Genomic DNA, 17,505 nt, shown 5'->3' on the forward strand with positions numbered 1-17,505 from the left:
AGGCGCCCACCACGATGCCTGGCTAATTTTTTTTTTGTATTTTTGAGTAGAGATGGGGTTTCACTGTGTTAGCCAGAATGGTCTCTATCTCCCGACCTCGTGATCCACCCACCTCAGCCTCCCAAAGTCCTGCGATTACAGGCGTGAGCCACCGTGCCCAGCCGGCCTCAGGCACACTTTTGTATTGACACAGTTTAATTTGGGAATGCCAGTTGGCCAGTATTAATATGATTCTAATGGGCACACTTCTCAGTTTATGATTTATCTACTAGTTGATTTTGAATTCGCGTGTATGCAGGATTTCACATATACCCAAACACATGCACATAATTTGGTGAGCTACAGGTTCAGGTACCATTGAGTGTTTTTAAAAGGGGATCAGGAGGTATGTAATACATGCTAATCATCAGCATACTTGTTCTGCAATGGTTACAGCACTTACAGGCTCCTGATGGTTTGCTGCTATTGTGCCTTCCAGCATACATTATCATCTTTGTGTTCCTAGAGCCCAGGGCACAGAAGGTCCCTGCCCTCATGAGGCTTATAGTCTTGTGGGGACAACACATTGATCAAGCCCTACAGGTGAATATGTAATTATACATTGGACTGTGAGTGCTGTTAGGGATAAGAGCAAAGTGCTATGGAAGAAACAGGAGGGAGTTTCTTCTAGATTGAGGGGTGGCCAGGGAAATACATGGCTGGAGGAAATGGTGTTCTGTGGTTGTGTGTTATGGATAGAGAATGACAGCAGCAAGGGGAATACCCTCAGGGTCACTGTGCTGCTGCAGGCCTGAAATACACAAGGCTGAGAGTCTTTACCGTCCTTCCCCGTCAGATCCTTGAGATCCCTGATGGGCACCGGGCCCCAGCTCCTCCCCAGAGTGGCAGCTGTGATCATCCCCTCCTCCTCCTGGAGCCTGGCAACCTTGCCAGCTCTCCTTCCATGTCCTTGGCATCCCCCCAGCCTTGTGGCCCCGCCAGTCATGAGGAACACCAGGGTGCCGCCGAGGAGCTGGCATCCACCCCCAATGACAAAGGTAAGCTGCGGAGGCTGAGGCAGCAGGGCTGACTCTGGGGCACATGAGTGGCTCCACTCCCTTTTCCACCTCTAGTCAATTCAGGCCCAGCATTCTCAGTACCCTACTAGAATATCTTTATGAGTCATCTTTCTTCTGCACATTATACAAATGATAATAATGGTCCCATACATCCCATTCTGATTGATAACTTATGAAGTCTCTGCATTTATATTCTATTTAATCCTCACTGGGATCCAAAGAAGCAATCCCTGCCATCCCCATTTTTGGACTGAGGTTCAGCAAGCTGTAGGGGAAAGCAGCGAGTCTTCATTCAGGTGTCCACTGTACTCATTCCCAGCAATGGTTTCAAAGTAGTTGTGAGTGATACAAAGTAAGAGAATATGGTTGCTTGCCCAGGGTTGTATAGTTTGACCTAGACCAAAACCGATTTTTTTTTTACTCCAAATCTCTACTTTCTACAATGCTCTATCTACTTCACTGAGAAAATGAGATAAAATTCTTACCTCCTAATGATCCTTACATTATAAAGCAGTGTGCCTATATTGTCTGATTTGATTGTCACAGCAACCCCAGGAGGTAGGCTGGTCAAGGGCATGATCTAACAATACACATAGGTAAACAGAGCATATAGTAAGGGGAATAAATGTGAGATAAGTACAGATAAAGTCAATATTTGCAACCTAGGCCAAGTACATTCGCTGTGTGGAAAGAGAGAGGAATTTTATCCTACAAGTGGGGTTGAGTAAAGATTGCTTCTCTGAGTCAGAGAAGAACTCTTCTTGGAAGAAAGGATAGATTTTCAAGACTGTGGACAGGAAGAAGCCGTGGTATGTTGGCAGGGAGGGTGTTACAGTCTTGGAAGAAGGCAGAGAGAGATGCATTTAGGATTGCTTCAAGTCTGAGATTTGGAGTTCCAGTCCCAGTCTACCTCCTGGGAATATAGAATTGGTATGAGATCTTAACTTTCTATCCATTCAACTCCATTTTTTTGCTCTGTTATACACTGTGTATTTTTGTAAGCTGCCTCAAAGGTTTTTAAGGTAGAGTATAATAATCACAGTGGCTAAGCACACCCACTATCCTCTTCCTTACCATGCGTCCCCAGTCTTGCCACTTTACACCCCAGTCCTGGACCCAGAAAAGTGGAGGCATTCCCTTCATGTCCACTACACTCAGCCTTGCTCTGTTCACAGCCTCCTCTCCAGGCCATCCAGCCTTTCTTGAAGATGGCAGCCCATCTCCTGTCCTTGCCTTTGCTGCCTCCCCTCGGCCTAATCATAGCTACGTCTTCAAACGGGAGCCCCCAGAAGGCTGTGAGAAAGTGCGTGTGTTTGAAGAGGCCACGTGAGTATACCAAGTAGACAGGGTGTGGGAGGGGAGGGTGGGCCTACATTCTCCCACCTGACAGGCCTTCTTCAGTCTCGGACTCTCTCTTGTCATAGAGGTGTTGTCAACTTTAGACGATCAGTACTGCCAGCTTTCCATGATCAAACGTGTTGACATTACCTACCCTGAGCACTTAAATCTTTGCTTATCATTATCTCCATAGAAACCTGCTCTCTGCCCACATGCCAGCCACAAGCGCAGCAGGAGCTGGAAAGAAAATGTATCTGAAACCTAAGCCCTTTGTTTCTTCTGTTTTTTTCCATCTCCGGGGAAGGTGTGAGAATTTGCTAGACCATAATCAGAGAGAGAGAGAGAGAGAGAGATGGGGGGTGTGGGGAGAACATACTAGTATTTCTCTTCAGTCAGAGATTAGAAGTGTTTCAGCACCACTGGAGTAGAATGGGGGGCCTAAACAGCTTAACAGTTTGAGCTTCGGAGTCAAGTCTTCACCCTGTGGCTGTAGTGGTTCAAGTGTCATGAACTCCCAGGCAGAAATTTCCAGTCCTTGCAAGTAAGGACTATGGAAAATTTCCAAACCAGACTGGATCATTCAGAAGCCATTCTTCTGTTGATTTCTTTACACTTCCCTCCCATTAGCAGAAAGAATTAAGAGCCAACCTTTCCAAATGCCCCTGTCCCCGTTAGCAGGCACCAAAGAGCTCATTTCATTTCCTGCTGCCAGCTTAATACTCACCAGGGCAGATTCACACGAAGTTGGGGTTTCAGTGGCAGTCAGGAAGTTTAGTCATGGTGTGCGAGTGAAGATGTAGCTGGGACTGGGTTTGGGTCATTGAGAGCACCATTTGTATCTCAAATAAGGGAGCAGTAACCCATGGTGGCCGCCAAAGTAGGAGTTGCAGAGAAAACCATTGCCACTAGAGGTTTTGTTATTGTTATTATTGTTGCCTGGTATCCCTTCAAGACTTCTAGGTCCTCTGAGAAGTTGTGGAGGGAAGAGGCCAGATCTCTTAGCTTCAGCAGACTCTAGGCTCTAGTACCCTCCCTCAATCCACATTATGGTGGAGTAATTACAACCTGGAAATGTGGGCGGAAATTAAGCTGTAGCTCGTCTTGAGTTTTTCATAGACGCGATGCCAGAAGAAACCTTAAAGTCAGCTCATTTAACTTCTGCTCCTGCATTAACCCTTTAAGAGAGGTGGTGGGCTGGGTGCGGTGGCTCATGCCTGTAATCCCAGCACTTTGGGAGGCTCAGGTGGGCATATCACCTGAGGTCAGGAGTTTGAGACCAGCCTGGTCCAATATGGCAAGACCCCGTCTCTACTAAAAATACAAACATTAGCCAGGTATGGTGGTGGGCACCTGTAATCCCAGCCACTCAGGAGGCTGAGGCAGGAGAATCGCTTGAACCTGGGAGGCAGAGGTTGCAGTGAGCCGAGATCACGCCACTGCACTCCAGCCTGGGCAACAGAGTAAGTCTCCATCTCCAAAAAAAAAAAAGAGGTGGTGATCAGCTGGGCACGGTGGCTTATGCCTGTAATTTCAGCACTTTGGGAGGCGGAGGTGGGCAGATCTCTTGAGGCCAGGAGTTCAAGACCAGCCTGGGCAACATGGCAAAACCCAGCCTCTACTAAAAATACAAAAATTAGCCGGGTGTGTTGGTGCATGCCTGTAATCCCAGCTCCTCAGGAGGCTGAGGCATGAGAATTGCTTGAACCTGGGAGGCGGAGACTGCAGTGAGCGGAGATTGCAGTGAGCTGAGATTGCACCACTACACTACAGTCAGGGCAACAGACTGAGACTCTGTCTCCAAAAAAAAGAGTGGTGGTGATCCATCAGTGATTGTCTAAGATATCCTGGGATTGAAATTCTGTAGTTCACTGAGGTTTCTTTATTTAATCAACTTTCCTATTAGGAAGTTTGTGTGTTTAGCTATTCTTTTGCCACATTCCCCCCTTCTTAGCTATTGTCCCTTCCAAGATCATCTGGATTTTCCAGGCGAGGAGTCAAGGTATTGAGGGTCATGCTGGTTGCCATCATGTTCTCTGAGTGTTGCTGGGTCTCCTGTTGGTCACCTTCCTGACATGTACATGCACACACCTAGAACATTCTGTCTCTTGCCCATTCCCCATCCCTCCATAAAGTGGGACTCTTTTAACCCTTCTCCATCAGGGAAGCCCTTGCCACTGTGGAGTCTCTAGGTCGCCAGGCCTTCCCAAACACACCCAGCACACGGGCCTTTACCCTCCACCTCTCCAGACTCTGCCAGATCTCTGCTCTTCTCTTCACACCTTGCTCTTCCTGGGCTCTGGAATTATTAGAATTCCAGAATTAAGATGGTAATTGGCTGGGTGCAGTGGCTCATGCCTATAATTCCAGCACTTTGGGAAGCCAAGGGAGGATCGCTTGAGTCCAGGAGTTCACGACCAGCCTGGGCAATATACGGAGACACCCTCTCTACAAAAAATTTTTAAAAATTATCCAGGTATGGTGTTGGGTGCCTGTAATCCTAGCTACTCAGGAGGCTGAGGTGGGAGAATCGCTTGAGCCCAGGAGGCGGAGGCTGCAGTGAGCCAAGATTGCACCACTGCACTCCAGTGTGACAACAGTGAGACCCTGTCCCAAAAAGAAGATAGTAACCAATTTATCGGTCTGTATACTGAGTGCATTTTTCTCTGAGTGTATATATTATCCTTTAATAAAAAGTAAAAAAGAAAAACGTGATTGGTGAGAACCACTGGTGGCAGAGCTTCACCATCTTCCCATACCTTCGTCTTCTCACCTGGGATCTTCAAACCGTCAGCTTCTTAGGGCTGTTTCACCCTCTAGGCTTTGCCAGACAGCAAGGAATCAAGGCTATTCCTTACTCAGGAACTCTCTGACCTGACCTTTTATCATTCCGTCTTCCTAAACAATCAAAAGGGGAGGGATGATTCCTCTCACATTATAAAGGTGAGACATGCTGGGTGCGGTGGCTCATGCCTGTCATCCCAGTACTCTGGGAGGCCAAGGCAGGAGGATCACTTGAGCCCAGGAGTTCAAGACCAGCCTGGGCAACACAGTGAGACCCCCATTTCTACCAAAAAAAAGAAAAAAGAAAAAAATTAGCCTAGAATGGTGGCAGGCGTCTGTAATCCCAGCTACTTGGGAAGCTGAGCAGGAGGATTACTTGCACCTAGGAGTTTGGGGCTGCAGTGAGCTATGATCACACCACTGTACTCCAGCCTGGGTGAGAGAGCAAGACCCTGTCTCTAAAAAAAAAATTTTAAATTAAAAAGGGGGGTGAGACAGATATGACAAGGACCACATGGTGAGTTAGAACCCAGATCTTCTGATAAGGTCTAGCTGCCTTTCTCACAGTTGTTGCCATACTTTCCTCCCAAAGTTTTGAAAATCACACCTTTCTGGAGACCAGCCTGGGCAGCATACAGAGACCCCTTCTCTACAAAATAAAAATAAAGCAATTAGGTGGGCATGGTGGTTCATGCCTGTAGTCCCAGATACTCAGGAGGATGAGGTGGGAGGATTGCTTGGACTGGGGAAGTTGAGGCTGCAGTAAGCCATGATCCTGTCACACTGCACTCCAGCCTGGGCCACAGAGTGAGACTCTGTCTCAAAAACAAAACAACAACAAAAAACCCCATACTTTTCAAATGTGCCCAACAATTAGATTCTTTAGGTCAGTAGATTTCAACTAGGGAACATTTGGCAATATCAAGAGACATGTTTAGTTGTCACAGCTGGAGGGGAGGAGTCGTGGTACTAGTGGGATAGTGAGTAGAGGCCAGGGACGCTGTTAGGCATCTTACAATGCACAGGACAATGCCTCCATCCCCACCCCTGCAACAAAGAATTATCCAGCCCAAAATGTCAGTGGTATCAAGGCTGAGAAACCCCACTTTAGGTTAATAAAAAATCTTAGAAAATCACTTATCTTTGATCTCTGCTTTCAGGCATGTGATTTGTCACCAAAACACCATTCACTAAGGAAATATTTCTTTTCTTTTTTTCTTTTCCTTTCTTTTTTTTTTTTTTTTTTTTTTTTTTTGGGTTTTTTTTCTTTTCCCCGAGTGCGGTGGCAAGATCTTGGCTCACTACAACCTCCGCCTCCCAAGTTCAAGCAATTCTCCTGACTCATCCTTCTGAGTAGCTGGGATTACAGAAGCGTGCCACCATGCTCGGCTAATTTTTTGTATTTTTAGTAGAGACAGGGTTTCACCATGTCGGCCAGGCTGGCATCGAACTCCTGACCTCAAGTGGTCCATCCACCTTGGCCTCCCAAAGTGCTAAGATTACAGGCGTGAGCCACCGTGCCCGGCCACTGATGAAATCTTTCGAATGAAAAGATTTCTTAGTCTCCACTTCTTGAATCACATTGTCAGGAAGTTCTCCTTCCTGTCTAGCTTCAATCCCTCCTGTTTTTAGCTAAAGTGCATTTCCTGTTGTTTAGCCATATTTTTTTTAAAAACAGATTGCTGAGGGGTTTGGTTTTCGGTCAAGTTATGATTCTGTTTGAACAGAGACCCAGCTCCCCTGCTGCCCTGATGCTGTGACATCTCACCCTCTCTCACCCTGTGTTTCTCTCTGTGTGTATGTGTGTGTCTTGTATGTCTTTCTTCATCCTCCAGGTCCCCAGGTCCTGACCTGGCCTTCCTGACTTCCTGTCCTGACAAGAACAAAGTCCATTTCAACCCGACCGGCTCAGCCTTCTGCCCCGTCAACCTGATGAAGCCCCTCTTCCCCGGCATGGGCTTCATCTTCCGTAACTGCCCCTCAAACCCGGGGTCTCCCCTTCCCCCGGCCAGCCCCAGGCCACCACCTCGGAAGGATCCGGAGGCCTCCAAGGCCTCCCCACTGCCCTTCGAGCCATGGCAGCGCACCCCACCATCAGAAGAGTCTGTGCTATTCCAGAGCTCCCTGATGGTCTGAGGGTCCCATCCTGCCCCATTTTACCATAGAGACCAGTGCCTTGGTGGCAGGTCCCTCCCCAGGTCCCGAGATGGGGTATGGAGGGGCCCTTCCCTCTCGGCCTTTGAGCACTTTCTTTCACTTATCGTGTCAAAGTCCTGGGTCCTCTTTTTGATGGGCACCGGCCCCTCTGAACGTGATGGGACCTGCCGTCTCCACTAGCAGCTGGGCAGCTCACAACTCACACCTGTGTACCTGCCACATCCCTCACTTGGCGGAAAACACCCAGAAGGTCTTCAGTCCCCCACCCCTGGGTGTCAGTCCAAATGACTGTATAGGAGGCCCTTATTTTTGTCACAGAGCAAGCTGGCCATGAACGAAGGAGAGAGGATGCCACAGATTTCCTTCCCTCCCTTCCAGGAGACCATAAGATAGATCCCCCATCCTCTCAGCCCTATCCCCACGCCTCCCTCTCACTGGAGGAGCTGACCAAAGCAGTCCTAATGGGCCATAACACTTGACCAATTCAGCTGCTGGCAGAGGGAGGAAACAAGTGTTTTCCCAAGTGGCATTTTCATCTCGCTTTCACCCTGACTAAAGATTGTCTTAAGTAGCAGGCCAGCCCGCCCAGCCCCAGGTGGGTAGTGGGGAGGAGAGCTGGCATTCCTCCAGGTGGCAAATGGCGAATCTATACTCTCCGCCCGCCCCAGGGCTGGATTGGATTAGAAAAATGCCTATTTTTCTTGTATCGATGTAGAAACTCTATTTTCTCCCAAAGACACTATTTTTGCAGCTGTTTGAAGTTTGTATATTTTCCGTACTGCAGAGCTTACACAAAATTGAAGAATGTTAATGTTCGAGTTTTCTTATCTTGTGTTTAGAGGTTGTTTTTTGCAGATCTTGGTGTTAATAGACCAAATAAATAAATAAATATTCCCAGCAGCTTGAAGTTCTGTTAAATATGTGGGGAAGGAAGAGTGGGGTAGAGATTAAGGGTATTATACTGATCATTTCATCTTTGTCTTCAAGAGAAGGAGCCTCAATTCCCACATCTGGGTGGTGTCATGGCTGTACACAAGAGTTCCTGTCCTCTGGACACCATGCTTGCATACTTTACATGGACAGAAACAACAGACCCATGAAAAGGCTGTCCGGAATGAAGAGTGTGATTTGTCCTAGAGGTGGGGTGAGGGAGTCACTGGGGAAGTTACCCATTCTTGTGTGAGTCTGAAAAAGCTCCCTAAGGAGAATGGATTTCAGAGAGGAAAAGCAGGTGACCACGGGAAGACAGTTTGACATTGTGGGTGTTTTTTGCACTGGCTGGATCTCTCGACAGTTTAGGGGGAGCTTTGGTTCATCTCAGGGAGTACCCACAACATAGTGTGCAGCCTTGAAGGGGACAAAGAAACTACACAAAGACACTATTCTTACCCTTTGGAGCCTTTATAATGCTGCACCTGTAAGAGCTCTTAGGCTTTTGGGGAAAATGGGAATAACCATCTCAATATTTCAATGATGCTTTGGAATTTCCAAAGCATTTTCACAAAAGACACATCCCCATTGTATGGGTGAACAGTTGACTACCCCAAGGACAGTAATAATAAGTACAATTGTATCTACCTCATAAGACTTGACAACAAACTCCTAAACCAGGCTATCCCAACCACCATTCATTGGGCTGGTAAGAACCAGCTATCATGTTAACTGCTTTACATAAAATGTTATTGAAATATGACAACCACCCAGTAAGAGAAAAAAGGTAAAGTCCCACTGTATAATCAGGGAAGGACAAATAGATTGAATAACTTTCCCCAAAAGACACAGATATGAAGTGGGGGAGCTAGGATTGAAAACCTGATCATTTGAATCCAGTGCCCATGTTTCTAACCACAGCGCTCTCCTGCTTGTTATTATATTCCCATTAATTTCACATGAGGAAACTTGACTCAGAGGACAAGGACAAGGGAATTGTTTGAGGTCCCAGCTGGTAAAGAAGCAGAGCTGGCATGTCTCTCCGCCCAGCTATTTGGTGCCCTGGCATCGCGGGCTGAGCCAATAGAGTAAGCTACTGAGCAAGAGAGCAAATGTATGGGGATTCCCATGCCACTAATATCGAGGAGACAGTGGGCTGGGGACAGACCCTATCTTCTATCCCTCACCCCTCCCTCTAAAAGACTTCTGGCTCCCCCGCAAAGCCTTAGTGAGTCAGGCCGGGAGCGACGGGTGTGGTGCTGCCCAGTATTTCCTTCCTTTGCCCAAGGCTGTGCCAAAAGAGCAGGCTGCTAGAAGAGAAGGAGCCTCCACCTAGAGAGCAGCCCAGAGTCCACCTGGTGGCCGGAGATTTGGGCCAGTTAAGTAGGGGTTGGAGGTAGTAGTGGGAAGACCTTAGGTCAGTCTTGCCCTGGCAATTCGTGCCAGCAAGTGGAGACCCAACCCTTGCACGAGGAAGGGATCCAACGAGGTGCTCATTAATGGGAAATGTTCAGGAGCGCGGCCGAAGGGTTTAAGCCATTCACTGTTGGTGAGTTAAGACTTGGAAGAAAACTGACTTCAATAAGCTTCCATTTCCACCCCTCGATATGAGGAAATAAGATCAGGGCTGAGAAACAGTGATGACTAATAATACCTTAAACTTGCACAGCATATTTTACAGTTTACAAAACACTTTCACCAACCTCAATTCATTCGATCCTCACAACAGTCAAGAGGCGACAAGGTGGCTATTACTAGTTATCCCTCGTTTCCAGACCTGGAAAACTCTGACTCAGAACTTGGGTGACACTGGTAGGTTACTCCGCCGTTAAGTCACCAAGCCGAGACATACTGTGCCGCTCTCCCCCTTGGAAGCCTAGTGATGTGCCTAGGTAATGAGCAGGTAACGTCGCTGACGCTGGGCAGCAGCTAGACGGCGCTGAGGCTCCAGTAAGAGATTTTGTCATTAGGACCCAGCAGAAGCCTGGCCGCCCGCTGCGGAAAAGACTATTGGATTTGCTCTGTCGGCCGCACCTCCTCCTGTCCCCACCTACCTGTCCGAGTTCGCACAGCGCAGCCAATTGGTGGCCTCCACATCCTTATACGTCATTATTCTACGCCCGGGTGGCTCTAGGGCACCCTGTGGTGCTCTGGGTCGCAGTTGTCCTCAGAGTTGCCTGATTGGAAAAATCTCCAGGGCGAGAAATTGGTCTCGAGGCTGCCGGTTCCCCTGGCCCTCAGGGATGGAGCCAAGGTCCCAGGGCGGGTTTTCTTTCCTAGGAGGTGGTTGCTGCGTTCTGAGGAGTTTCCCCCTTGGCAGCCCTGAGCTGGCAGCTCCGGTAGTGACTGCTGGGCCCTGCTGGACGGCGGTCGCATGCAGCTCCTATGAGGCCCCTGCCGCCGGTCGGCGATGTCCGGCTGGAGCTGTCGCCCCCGCCGCCGCTGTTGCCGGTGCCGGTTGTGAGCGGGTCTCCAGTCGGCTCCTCCGGGCGTCTCATGGCCTCTAGCAGCTCCCTGGTGCCCGACCGGCTGCGCCTGCCGCTCTGCTTCCTGGGTGTCTTTGTCTGCTATTTTTACTATGGGATCCTGCAGGAAAAGATGTGAGCGACCCCGGGGGCGGGCCTACATTCTCTCCCCAGCCTGTGACAGGGGTCCCGGGCCTTCTGCCTCTGGACCTTCTGCCTCTTGTCCTCATGCCCGGCTGTCGCCCTCTTAGCACCGCACTACTTTTGCAGCTGTGGCTGAGCCGACCCAGAATTCCAGAACTCTAGGGTTATTTTCTGGATTCTTTGGACTTGGTTATTTTCTTTTCTCAGCTGTTTTTTCCCTGCTTGGTTCTAAGGGCCTGCGTTTTACAGGCTGAGACTTCTACCCCTCAAAGAGGACCCGAGTTGGCCCCCTTTTGGTACTCCCAGATGCTTGCAAACAACCCATTCGCCCTCGGCCTTGGTGCCATAGCCCAAATACCGTCTTCTCCTGCCTGGGGTACCTGACTTCACTATCTCGTTTTGCATGTTTCCTCTCCGTCTTTTTCGGGTATTCTTTCCTTAGGCTATGGAATCAATAGGCTGGGATGTCTAGTTTCGAGATCCAGTAAAATCAGCCCCTTTTGCAGATGAGCCTAGTGGTCCTTACAAACTCTCCCTACATCCAGAGAGGCAAGATAATTTTAAAGTTTTCAGTGGTTCTGGATATATTAGATGACAGTGACTGAAATATACTAATTTCTCCTCTCTCTTATCATGCATTTCATTTCTAGAACAAGAGGAAAGTATGGGGAGGGAGCCAAACAGGAGACGTTCACCTTTGCCTTAACTTTGGTCTTCATTCAATGTGTGATCAATGCTGTGTTTGCCAAGATCTGTGAGTACCTAGATAGTAATTTGTTGGGTACCCCATCACCCCAAGTTCCCTCAGTATGCTAGTCATTAAACATTGATTCAACCTTAAAGGCTAACTCATGATCTCCACCTCATTTGGTACTCACACAGCCTCTCTGTGAAGTCTGTAAAACTAATGACTTTGAAGTGGAGTAAAATATTATTTCCCCAATTTTTATCAACTTCTGAGTTAGAAATGTTCAGAGAATGGGTCTTCTGTATTCCAAATCCCCATTGAAAATACTTGAAACATTTTTTTCTTTCCCTTTGAGTTTCTTTTGTGTGTCAGCTTCAAGCATACTTTGAGCATTCTCTCTTTGTTCCCTGGGGACTAGCAGCAGGGCTGACTGGTCCCTTGAACTGAATGAGGCCCTCACCTCCACCCTGCATGTGGTCTTTTGTTGAACTTAGGCAGAATTGGAAAGATTAATAATTTTCAGAGATTTCCCAGTGTAAGAGAACAGAAATAGCTTGTGTCTTATTTGACAGACAAGTTCCTTTCATGTGGCTTTAGCTTTGCTTAGTGGTCCATCCTAGCCCCACCAGGTTTCTCTTGTTTTTTTTTTTTTTTTTTGTCTTTTCCTTTTTTTGTCTTCTCCCAGTGATCCAGTTTTTTGACACTGCCAGGGTGGATCGTACCCGGAGCTGGCTCTATGCTGCCTGTTCTATCTCCTATCTGGGTGCCATGGTCTCCAGCAACTCAGCACTACAGTTTGTCAACTACCCAACTCAGGTGAAACGTCAGGGTGGGATGACGGTTGGCTCAGATATCATTTGAAAATGACTAAGAGTTCTTCCCTCAGGTCTGTGAGTTAAAAAAATAATAATAATAAAAAGTAACGGTCCTTGAGACATTAGGAGTGTATAGAACCATAGAACTTGGGTTTAGTGGTGGTGGGTTGGGCCATGATAGGGCTGCTTTCTGAGGCTGAAGTCTCTGGTGCAAGCCCTGTGCTTACTCATCTTAATCAGTATGGTACCTAGCATAGTACCTGACACATCACAGATGCTCAGAAATTATTTGCTGGATTTAATTTCAGGTCCTTGGTAAATCCTGCAAGCCAATCCCAGGTAAGCAAAGAAGATGGTCTTCCTCTTCTGTCGTCTCTCTTCCTATAGTAAGCTCTCTGTTTCTCTGCTACAACTGTATCCCTCTCAGCTTCATCATCCCATCATGGCTGTCTCCAGGGACTTTCCCCCAGCTCTCTCTGCTGTCCATCCTGTCATCTGTGACACTTCTTGTGATGTTCATAGGCTGGTAATCCTTAATAGGAGCTAAAGGCCAACCTAGCCTGCTTCACTTGGTCAGCCATTTCTGTGTTGCATGTGTGTACATTGTCATTAGGCAAACCTAATTCCCATTTTGATCATCAGTTTCTTTGTCTCAACTTCTTTTCCTTCTCCACTGTTCCCCACCCTTGCCCTGTCCCTTCCTGGACTTTTCACCTTGTTCTCTACCTCCTCCCTGTCTCACACTTAACCCTGTTGCTCAATCCTTATCTAGGTGCCAGCCTGGCACCCTCCTTTTGTCCTCTCTAAGCCTTCCTTCTTAGTCATTCTTTTCTCCCTGAGTCTTTTCCTGGCTCCTGAGAGAGAGGATATTGGGGTCATTGATGCCTCATGGATGCCTGAATTTTCTACTCTGTTTTTTCCCTGTAGTCATGCTCCTTGGGGTGACCCTCTTGAAGAAGAAGTACCCATTGGCCAAGTACCTGTGTGTGCTGCTAATTGTGGCTGGAGTGGCCCTTTTCATGTACAAACCCAAGAAAGTTGTTGGGATAGAAGAACACACAGTCGGCTATGGAGAGCTACTCCTGGTATGAGATACTTTTGGGGATGGCAGCCTTCTCCAGCAAACGTAACCAAAGGATAGCCTCACCTAGACAGGCAGAAGGCCAGTTATGTGTTAAGGGAGGTTGTGGTGCTCCTTATCCCCATATCTGGTCTTTGCTGCAGGCCCCTGGCTCTATTAATGCCATAGTGGGAAACCTGAAATATTTACAGCTCAGCTCTCATTCTGGAGAAGAGATAGCTCTGAGGGTTGTGGCTGAATCCTGGTGTGAGGTCACGGAGATCTCAGAGCAGAGAGGTAAGGAATAATGTCTCTCACTGTGGCTTTCCAAGAAACCTAGGAGCCAGAGTTTAAAATAATATGATAGTATCTGGTGTGTATGCATTAGGCACTGTTCCAAGTGTTTTACATGTTAATTGACTAATTTTTACAACAGTAGTCTCTTATGTGGTATTATCTCCATTTTACAGATGAAGAAACTCAGCACAGAGAGGTTAACTCGCTTGCCCATAGTCATTTGACTATTTAAGTGGCAGAGTCAGGATTCCAATCCAGACAGCCTAAGTACAGGATCCAGTCTCTGGAGCACTATACTCCAAGCTAGGAAACTAACCTGCTGGGACTACCTTTCCCCTCCCTTATGTTGGACAGTGAGCTTCCTGCTCTACTCTGATTACAAAATCACTAGGTAGCTCAGTTAGCCTGTCAGTCCAGTGCCTGGGCCGCGGGAGGAGGGGGTAGGGGAGGCAGTCAGCATGGTCTCTCCCCACCTTCCACCTGTGACCAAATGGCAACATTTTGTTCTGAGGACTTTAAAGGGAGTGGCTTTCCGAGGAGGCTGAGAGTGAGAATCCTGTGTCCTAATTCCTGGGTTAGGAAAGGGCCCTGTTGGCCACCTCACTACAGGCTGCACCCTTTCTTTCCCAGCTATTATCGCTGACCCTGGATGGACTGACTGGTGTTTCCCAGGACCACATGCGGGCTCATTACCAAACAGGCTCCAACCACATGATGCTGAACATCAACCTTTGGTCGACATTGCTGCTGGGAATGGGTGAGAGCCAGTTCTGCTGTTCTTCCCATGTATCACCAGAGGGCAGGCTGCCCTCATCCTTTTGATCCCTCTAGCTGTTAGTTGCCCAGACCAAGGGCCTGAATTAGTTCCAAGATGCCCTTTTGTTCAAGCCCTTGAGAAACCTTCCTGGAAAAACCTACACCAGCAGGATTTGTTTGCTACTTGTTACTGGCACAGTGAAGGAGAGTCGTGTGTCAGGTGTCATGGGAAGACAGTAGTAAAACACAGGGAGATACCTGGGAACGTTCCCTTTCATGAAGGAAATGAGACACGTAGTGCTCACAGGAAACAGAGTTAGCTGTACACTGAAAATAGTTCAAATGTGAATGGATTTGCTTTGAAATCAGTGCTTCCTAACTTTTCAAATTTGGGCATATGTAGAAAGTATTTTTTGTACAGCACACTGGGGTTAATGGTGGAGGCTGCTGATGGCTGGAGGTGACTAATGCAAGGGGCTTCCTTGAGCTAAGGATGTGTGGGGCAGCATCTCTACAGCATCTGAGGATTTCTGCTTGTAATCACTTTGGTAGAAGTAACTCATAAACTTTCAAGCTTTTCTCACAAAATTCTCTTTAGTTTCTCTAATCAGAGAAAAATAAGAGAAGAATCCATGATGAGACGATGCAAATCCACACCATACACTTTCCCGCATCCCACCTCCTTTGCAGTTCTTTAACAGGCCATGTGCAGGAGTTTGCGTGTGTGTGTGTGCACACCCGGGGGTAAGGGCACACAAAACACGCCATACATTTGTTGACATGTTTTCTCAGGAATCCTGTTCACTGGGGAGCTCTGGGAGTTCTTGAGCTTTGCTGAAAGGTACCCTGCCATCATCTATAACATCCTGCTCTTTGGGCTGACCAGTGCCCTGGGTCAGGTGAGTGCTTGAAAAGGGATGGCTTGGCCTCCCTACTCTGGCAGCTGGTTCCCTAAGAAAGACTGGCCTGGCTGGAAGAAGAGGGTGGCAAGATTAGCCCTGAGGTCTGCTTATAGACTTTAGACCAATGGCAGATACCCAAGAACCCACCGGACCTCACCTTTATCTTTCTCTAGAGCTTCATCTTTATGACGGTTGTGTATTTTGGTCCCCTGACCTGCTCCATCATCACTACAACTCGAAAGTTCTTCACAATTTTGGCCTCTGTGATCCTCTTCGCCAATCCCATCAGCCCCGTGCAGTGGGTGGGCACTGTGCTTGTGTTCCTGGGTAAGTGGCCACACAGAGACACAGCTGGATTTTGTCTCCTCAGATTTACTTATATATTTATGAGATTTGTTTAAATATTTTAGAGAAAACTTTTTTTTTGAGACGGAGTTTCACTCTTGTTGCTTAGGCTGGAGTGAGTGCAATGGTATGATCTCAGCTCACCAGCTGGGTGAGCCTCCTCCTCCTCCTGGGTTCAAGCAATTCTCCTGCCTCAGCCTCTCAAGTAGCTAGGATTACAGGCATGCGCCACCACACCTGGATAATTTTGTATTTTTAGTAGAGATGGGGGTTTCTCCATGTTGGTCAGTCTGGTCTCGAATTCCCAACCTCAGGTGATCCACCCGCCTCAGCCTCCCAGAGTGCTGGCATTACAAGCGTGAGCCACCGTGCTCAGCCCAGAGAAAACCTTTTTAAAAGAGAAAAGGGGCTGAGTGTGGTGGCTCATGCCTGTAATTCTAACACTTTGGGAGGCTGAGGCAGAAGGATCGCTTGAGTTCGGGAGTTCGAGACCAGCCTGGGCAACATGATGAGACCCTTGTCTCTGCAAAAAAATACAAGAATTAGCTGAGCATGGTGGCACACGCCTGTGGTCCCAGCTACTCAGGGGGCTCAGGTGAGAGGATCACTTGAGCCCAGGAGGTGGAGGCTAAGGTGAGCTGTGATCACGCCACTGCACTCCCACCTGTGTAACAGAGTGAGAACCTGTGTCAGAAGAAAATAAAAAGAGAAAAGGAAGCTTTATGTCTAATCCAGCCTTCCTAGGGTCTCCCTCTGTTGCTCAGGCTGGAGTGTAGTGGTGCGATGATAGCTCACTGCAACCTTGATCTCCTGGACTCAAGTGATCCTCCCACCACAGCCTCCCAAGTAGCTGTGATTATAGGCATATACCACCACGCCTGACTAAATTTTTTTTTTTTCTTTTTTTTTTTTTTTTTTATAGCGATGGGTTCTTGCTGTGTTGCCTAGGCTGGCCTTAAACTCCTGGGCTCAAATAATCCTCCTGCCTCAGTCTCCCAAAATGCTGGGATTGCAGGTGTGAGTCACCACATTCAGCCATAGCCTAGAAGTTTTGACTCTTAAATTTCTTTTAGTCTTGCTGTATTATAAATATATGTATGTATCTATATCTATCTATATAGATACAGGTATCTGTAATAACTAGTATCCTGGTGCCATTCTCTTATCTCTGAGGAAGTTACATAAAACCAGTGTTCTGACGTGTATTTTATTTAAAGCCCCCATTTTGGAGATACAAGGCCGACTACCCCCAAGGCCGACTACCCGACCCCACCACAATCATTGGTAAGTTTCATTTCCCCTCATAAGGCTAAGCCCATTTTCTTTCTTTTCACAGGTCTTGGTCTCGATGCCAAGTTTGGGAAAGGAGCCAAGAAGACATCCCACTAGGAAGAGAGAGACTACCTCCACATCAAGAATATTTAAGTTATTGTCTCAAACAGTGACATCTCTTAGGAAAATGGACTTAATAGGAATATGGGACTGAGTTCCAGTCTTTTTTAAAAAAATAAAATCAAGCAAAATCACATATTCTAAAAAATGCACTTGGATTTTAACAAGACAGAGTTGGTGGTTTTTGTTCTTCATGCCCTGGAGCACAGTGTATGGTAAATAAAGAGGGAGGGAAGAGGCAGAGCTGGATGTTCATTACTCAGGCTGCTCCTCTCGTGGGCGTGGTTAGCATGGTTGAGCGGATGATTCCCCCAAGAGCCTGAGCATTATAGGGAGGAACTCTATGAGATCGCAGAATTGTGCTAACGGCTTCTGTT

At 47.6% G+C, this 17,505-nt stretch overlaps 2 protein-coding genes across 11 annotated transcripts in view; both read left to right on the top strand.

The window, feature by feature from the left end:
• Positions 1 to 8,241, top strand: part of FAM117A (family with sequence similarity 117 member A) — a 54,620-nt gene extending 46,379 nt beyond the window's left edge. For 3 of the 6 annotated variants that reach the window (XM_023204422.2, XM_023204421.1, XM_023204426.2), the window contains 4 exons: positions 436 to 582; positions 836 to 1,037; positions 2,234 to 2,384; positions 7,013 to 8,241. In XM_023204422.2, coding sequence (XP_023060190.1) covers positions 436 to 582; positions 836 to 1,037; positions 2,234 to 2,384; positions 7,013 to 7,313 — 801 coding nt within the window. In that variant the 3' untranslated portion in view covers positions 7,314 to 8,241. The remainder of the gene's footprint in view (positions 1 to 435; positions 583 to 835; positions 1,038 to 2,233; positions 2,385 to 7,012) is intronic. The other 3 variants (XM_023204425.1, XM_023204424.1, XM_023204427.1) reach the window with 1 other exon arrangement.
• A 2,147-nt stretch (positions 8,242 to 10,388) lies between these two features.
• Positions 10,389 to 17,297, top strand: SLC35B1 (solute carrier family 35 member B1). Of its 5 annotated transcripts, XR_002730042.3 has the most exons (10): positions 10,558 to 10,864; positions 11,524 to 11,627; positions 12,247 to 12,377; positions 12,685 to 12,715; positions 13,304 to 13,461; positions 13,601 to 13,733; positions 14,364 to 14,490; positions 15,282 to 15,388; positions 15,565 to 15,718; positions 17,073 to 17,295. XR_002730042.3 is itself a non-coding variant. In XM_023204430.1 (9 exons), exons 2-9 carry the CDS (start codon positions 11,596 to 11,598, stop codon positions 17,123 to 17,125), a joined length of 768 nt encoding a protein of 255 aa, XP_023060198.1. In that variant the 5' UTR covers positions 10,389 to 10,518; positions 11,524 to 11,595; the 3' UTR covers positions 17,126 to 17,297. The 5 variants fall into 5 exon arrangements, 4 of the variants coding, with proteins under 4 accessions (XP_023060198.1, XP_023060197.1, XP_023060196.1 ...); XM_023204430.1 differs by lacking the exons at positions 10,558 to 10,864; positions 13,601 to 13,733 and adding an exon at positions 10,389 to 10,518 and having other exon boundaries at positions 12,272 to 12,377; positions 17,073 to 17,297; XM_023204429.2 differs by lacking the exon at positions 13,601 to 13,733 and having other exon boundaries at positions 10,504 to 10,864; positions 12,272 to 12,377; positions 17,073 to 17,297.
• The last annotated feature ends 208 nt before the right edge of the window (positions 17,298 to 17,505 follow it).

Source organism: Piliocolobus tephrosceles, chromosome 16 (assembly GCF_002776525.5).
Source record: "Piliocolobus tephrosceles isolate RC106 chromosome 16, ASM277652v3, whole genome shotgun sequence".
Lineage (NCBI taxonomy): Eukaryota > Metazoa > Chordata > Mammalia > Primates > Cercopithecidae > Piliocolobus > Piliocolobus tephrosceles.

Coding starts and splice junctions, on each gene's coding strand:
- SLC35B1 (XM_023204428.3), top strand. CDS start 10,650: ATGAGGCCCCTGCCGCCGGTCGGCGATGTCCGGCTGGAGCTGTCGCCC. Junction 13,462..14,363: donor GCTATGGAGAGCTACTCCTG/GTATGAGATACT, acceptor TTTCTTTCCCAG/CTATTATCGCTGACCCTGGA. Junction 15,719..17,072: donor CACTGTGCTTGTGTTCCTGG/GTAAGTGGCCAC, acceptor TTCTTTTCACAG/GTCTTGGTCTCGATGCCAAG.